The following is a 5,966-nucleotide window of genomic DNA, read 5'->3' as shown; positions in this document are numbered from 1 at the left end:
TGCTACTACACCTCCTGGTGTATAACTCCTGCAAGGGGGGGAGGGTAGTTCCAGTGGTACGTTCAGCTGAACGCACCACCCTCTGCAGGGCCCGCCTGTCCTGGGCAGTACAGTTCCCAAACCAGGCAGTGATGTTGCCTGTCAGGATGCTCTCCACTGCTCCAGAGTAGAAGGATTTGAGGATCCTCACCCAGACCCGGAATTTCCTCAGCTGCCTGAGGTGGTAGAGACGCTGCCTCGCCTTTCTCACCAGAGTGTCTGTGTGAACAGTCCATGTTAAGTCCTCTGTGATGTGGACTCCCAGATATCTGAAGCTGCTCACCCTATCGACAGAAGTCCCATTAATCCACAAGGGCGCGTGCGTCCTCGATTGTGATCCACGCCTAAAGTCCACAATCAGCTCCTTGGTTTTGCTGACGTTCAGGTGGAGGCTGTTGTCCTGGCACCAGAGTGACAGGTCAGCCACCTCCTCGCGGTAGGCCTTCTCATCGCAGTCGGTGATCAGGCCCACGACCACGGTGTCGTCAGCAAACTTGATGATGGTGTTGGAGCTGGACCTGGCCACACAGTCATGTGTGTACAGGGAGCACAGTAGGGGGCTGAGGACGCAGCCCTGGGGGGATCCTGTGTTCAGGGTGAGGGAGCTTGACATGTACTTCCCCACCTTGACCACCTGGGGGCGGCCTGTGAGGAAGTTCAGGATCCAGGTGCACAGCGGAGCATTCAATCCTAGCTCCTTCAGCTTGACAGCTTGACAGCTATATACTATACATATAGTATATGTATGACTGTATGAACTGTATATTTATGACTGTATGTACTGTATATGTATGACTGAATGTATATGTGACAAATAACCTCTGGAATCTTGAATCTTAATATCATCGTCCAATCAAATGGACGGGTCCATCCTGTGCTTGTCCAGCAGGTGTCGCTGTGTTCAAACTTTATTCAGCAGGTTTTTTAACATCCAGACTGATCCTGTGTGTGTGACCATGTGACTCATTAAACTGCCATTTATCACATTTACAATGAATTGAACTGGACATTCATTGGAGAATCCAGCCCCCTCCTCTCCTCCCTCTCCTCCCTCTCCCCCTCATTCCTCCTCCTCCTCCTCTCCCTGGAACCTAACTCCCTGGTTGCTAGGTTACCACTCAGTGTTGTAACTCAACCCTCAGGACGTGGAGCAGCGATAGTGTTTTCCTGTTGGATCTGTGGAACAGAATCATCATTTCTGGACCCAATTTGAGTGTTTTCCTCCACCATGTCCTCCGGTCCAGGGTTGCTGGTTTGACTCCATGTCCTCCAGGCAGAAGACACTGATCTTCTCCTTGGGAGGAGCCCTCAGCCTGGGGTGCGTCCTGACAGTGGCCGTGGCCGTGGCCCTGCCCCGGTGGGTTCACAGCACCGTGCTGTGCCAGACCGGGGCCGAGCTGGTCAACGCCTCTGGACCCGAACTGGACAAGTTCCTGGGCCGGGTCGGCTACGGCCTGTTCCACGGAGAGAGGGTGAAGCAGTGCGGGCTGGGGGGGAGACCCCTGCGCTTCAACTGTGAGTCTCTCCATGGTTTGTTAAAGGTCACTTCAGCATCTGTGATTAGATGGATGGATGATAGATGGATGATAGATGGAGGATAGATGGATGATAGATGGATGATAAATGGATGATAAATGGATGATAGATGGATGACGGATGGATGACGGATGGATGACGGATGGATGATGGATGGATGATAGATGGATGATGGATGGATGACGGATGGATGACGGATGGATGATGGATGAATGACAGATGGATGATAGATGGATGATGGATGGATGACGGATGGATGATGGATGGATGACAGATGGATGATGGATGGATGATAGATGGATGATAGATGGATGATGGATGGATGACAGATGGATGACGGATGGGTGATGGATGGATGACAGATGGATGATGGATGGATGATAAATGGATGATAGATGGATGACAGATGGATGACGGATGGATGACGGATGGATGATAGATGGATGACAGATGGATGACGGATGGATGACGGATGGATGATGGATCGATGACAGATGGATGGTGGATGGATGATAGATGGATGATACATGGATGACGGATGGATGACGGATGGATGACAGATGGATGACAGATGGATGATAGATGGATGATAGATGGATGACGGATGGATGACAGATGGATGACAGATGGATGATGGATGGATGATGGATGGATGATAGATGGATGACGGATGGATGATGGATGGATGACAGATGGATGATGGATGGATGATGGATGGAAGGACGGATGGATGATGGATGGATGATGGATGGATGGACGGATCATAAAATATGTGGATCAATGGATCAGAAGAAGGAAAAGTGACGTCTGAGATGATGGTAAAAATGTTTCTTTGGCTCTGGGGGACGTGGAAGACAATGAGTGGTTTATCAACGCTCCATCCCTAACGAGCTCCATCCCTAACGAGCTCCATCCCTAACGAGCTCCATCCCTAACAAGCTGTGGATCTTTCCGCTCGTCTTTGTGATGGAGGACAAAAGCAGTTTGTTCTCTCACTAATCACCAGATATAACAACAACCACATGAAGACAGAGAAACACAGTTGACAGACATCATGTGATAGTACTTCAAGATGAGGTGTATGGGGGCGCTGCTCAGTACCTTGTTTGAAATACCTAAAATGTGTGAAGGGGGATGGAGACCCTAACCCTCCCTCCCTCCACCCTCCCTCCAGTCTTCCCAGACCTGCTCCCTGCCGTCCCAGCAGGCCTCCACGTCACCGTGGTCTTCTTCTGTGGTGTCCTGATGCTCTTCTCCTCCGTCGCCACCGGCTTCTTCTTCTTCAACGCCTTTGGCAAACCCTACGAGACGCTGCAAGGCCCCATGGGGCTTTACCTCTGGAACTTCATCTGCTGTGAGGAAAACACACCATAATACTACTACCAACACTCATACTACTGCTACTACCACAACACTACTACGACTACTACCACAACACTACTACTACTACTACTAATACCACAACACTACTATTACCACAACGCTACTACTACCACAACACGTCTACTACTACTACCAGAACACTGCTATGACTACTACCACAACACTACTACTATTACTCCTACAAATACCACAACACTACTACGACTACTACCACAACACTACTACTACTAATACCACAACACTACTATTACCACAACGCTACTACTACCACAACACGTCTACTACTACTACCAGAACACTGCTATGACTACTACCACAACACTACTACTATTACTCCTACAAATACCACAACACTACTACGACTACTACCACAACACTACTACTACTACTACCACTACCACAACACTACTATGACTACTTCCACAACACCACTACTACTACTAATACCACAACACTACAATTACCACAATGCTACTACTACCACAGAACTACTACTACTACTTTGAATACCACAACACTACTAATACCACAACACTACTATTACCACAAGGCAATTACTTCCACAACACTACTACTACCACAACACTACTACTAGTACTAATAAAACAACACTATTACCACAACGCTACTACAACCACAACACTACTACTACTAGCACAGCACAACAACTACCTCAACACTACTATGACTACTACCACAACAACACTACTACAACTACTTATATCACAACACTACTACTACCACAACACTACCACAACACTACTACAACGACTACCACAACTATTACTACTACTGCCACAACACTGCTACGACTACTACCACAACACTACTACTAATACTACTACTACTACTATCACAACACTGCTACAAGTACTAGTCCCTCTGCATGCAATTACTGAATCAACAATTACAAATACTGCTACTATCACTACTTGTACTTCTATTTGTATTATTATACTCTACACTATTCTACAATAACACATGTGTAGTGTATTCAGATACTTCAACACACTCTTAGCAGACTGGTTGTACTGGGGGGCTCCCAGTATCTCCAGTACAGACTGGTTGTACTGGGCGTATCTCAGTGACCCCTCCCTGTCTCCAGGTGTGTGCAGCTCCCTGGTGATGGTGCTCTTCGCGGTGGAGGTGAAGCTCCTTCATCTCTCTCGTCGAATTGCAAACTTCAACGAAGCGTCGTTCGTGTTCCAGACACATGGCGAGCGCTACGAGCTAAGCTACTTCCTGCTGCTGCTCGTCCTGCTGCTGCACGCTACCAGCTTCCTGCTGGTCCGACTGGCCGGCACCCACTTCCCCTTCAGGGAGGGCAAGCAGACCAACGTGGCCATGGGAGCTGCCGACCTCATGTACTGACCGAACCACCCTCTGCCGAGGGAGGGAGGGAGGGATCCTCTGCCTCCTACTCCAACAGACATAGTCCATCCGTCAGTTAGAGATTTTGTGGTTTTTTTGTGCTCGGCCCTCGGGGCCACAGCAGCCCGGCCCCCCTTTGTCCGGCAGAAACCAGAACCTGCGGCCCCCTCCGGGTCCGTCCTGAACGGCTCGATGACAGTGGCAGCTCAGACACAAAGCGGCACCTTGAGGACCCGTCGGGTGGAGGACTCCTCGGGTGGAGGACTTGGCTCCGTCCCCCTGGAAACACAGAGGGCGGCGCTGCGAGGGGCCGGTGTCCGGTTCGCTTTGCGTCCGGTGTTTAATTCGGCCGCAATCTTCAACAGGAGCGGCTGCTGACAGACACGTGGAGCCTGCACAGAGCATGGTCACTGGAATACTGCAACAGTGGTAGTAGTAGTAGTAGTATTAGTATTAGTATAGTAGTAGTAGTAAAGTAGTAGTAGTAGTATAGTAATATAGTCGTTGTAGCAGCAGTGGAAGTAGTATAGTAGTATAGTAGTAGTATCAGTAGTGGTACTAGTAGTAGTAGTAGTAGTATCAGTAGTGTGGTAGTAGTAGTAGTAGTAGTAGTAGTATAGTAGTAGTATCAGTAGTAGTAGTAGTAGTATAGTAGTATAGTAATAGTATCAGTAGTGATGGTAGTAGTAGTAGTGTAGTAGTAGTAGTAGTATCAGTAGTGTGGTAGTAGTAGTAGTAGTAGTATCAGTAGTAGTAGTATAGTAGTATAGTAATAGTATCAGTAGTGATGGTAGTAGTAGTAGTATAGTAGTAGTAGTAGTGCTTCTTCGAGAGAAAGTTTTGCCACAACATCCACCTGTATACGTGGTTTTACTGTAAAGGCTTTGAGCTCCTTTCAGTTTCATCCTTTGTTCATAATAAAACTGTTTCAACTTATTTCACATTATTACATCAAGTTCATATTGACGCTGTAATAGTCACAAAACTCATTATTTCAGCAGATCATGATCTTTTTGTAAAATTGTTTGATTCCATAATGACATTCAATCCAATTTTGTGGGAATTTTAAACCAAATGTGAGAATTACACGAGTGGGTTTGAATCAGTTTGGTTTCAGGGAAATTAAGCAAAACAACGTTTCAACAAAGCACGAAGATAGTTGTGTTGTTTGATGGTTGTGTTGTTTGATGGTTGTGTTGTTTGATGGTTGTGTTGTTTGATGGTTGTGTTGTTTGATGGTTGTGTTGTTTGATGGTTGTTTGTTTGATGGTTGTGTTGTTTGATGGTTGTGTTGTTTGATGGTTGTGTTGTTTGATGGTTGTGTTGTTTGATGGTTGTTTGTTTGATGGTTGTGTTGTTTGATGGTTGTGTTGTTTGATGGTTGTGTTGTTTGATGGTTGTTTGTTTGATGGTTGTGTTGTTTGATGGTTGTGTTGTTTGATGGTTGTGTTGTTTGATGGTTGTTTGTTTGATGGTTGTGTTGTTTGATGGTTGTGTTGTTTGATGGTTGTGTTGTTTGATGGTTGTGTTGTTTGATGGTTGTTTGTTTGATGGTTGTGTTGTTTGATGGTTGTTTGTTTGATGGTTGTGTTGTTTGATGGTTGTGTTGTTTGATGGTTGTGTTGTTGATGGTTGTT

The 5,966-nt window shown here is 46.6% G+C and overlaps 1 protein-coding gene across 1 annotated transcript; it reads left to right on the top strand.

Moving 5' to 3' along the window:
- Nucleotides 1-1,301: 1,301 nt before the first annotated feature.
- clrn1 (clarin 1) lies at nucleotides 1,302-4,329 on the top strand (the record flags this gene model as incomplete). Its single annotated transcript, XM_080007284.1, has 3 exons — nucleotides 1,302-1,554; nucleotides 2,750-2,929; nucleotides 4,064-4,329. The coding sequence occupies 3 exons, from the start codon at nucleotides 1,302-1,304 to the stop codon at nucleotides 4,327-4,329; spliced, it is 699 nt and encodes a 232-aa protein (XP_079863410.1).
- Between the last annotated feature and the right edge of the window lie 1,637 nt (nucleotides 4,330-5,966).

The sequence above is a fragment of the Zeus faber genome (assembly GCF_960531495.2).
Source record: "Zeus faber genome assembly, chromosome: 9".
In the NCBI taxonomy this organism is placed as follows: Eukaryota; Metazoa; Chordata; class Actinopteri; order Zeiformes; family Zeidae; genus Zeus; species Zeus faber.
Note: the sequence above shows the minus strand (reverse complement) of the source record. Positions and strands in the feature narration are given on the sequence as shown.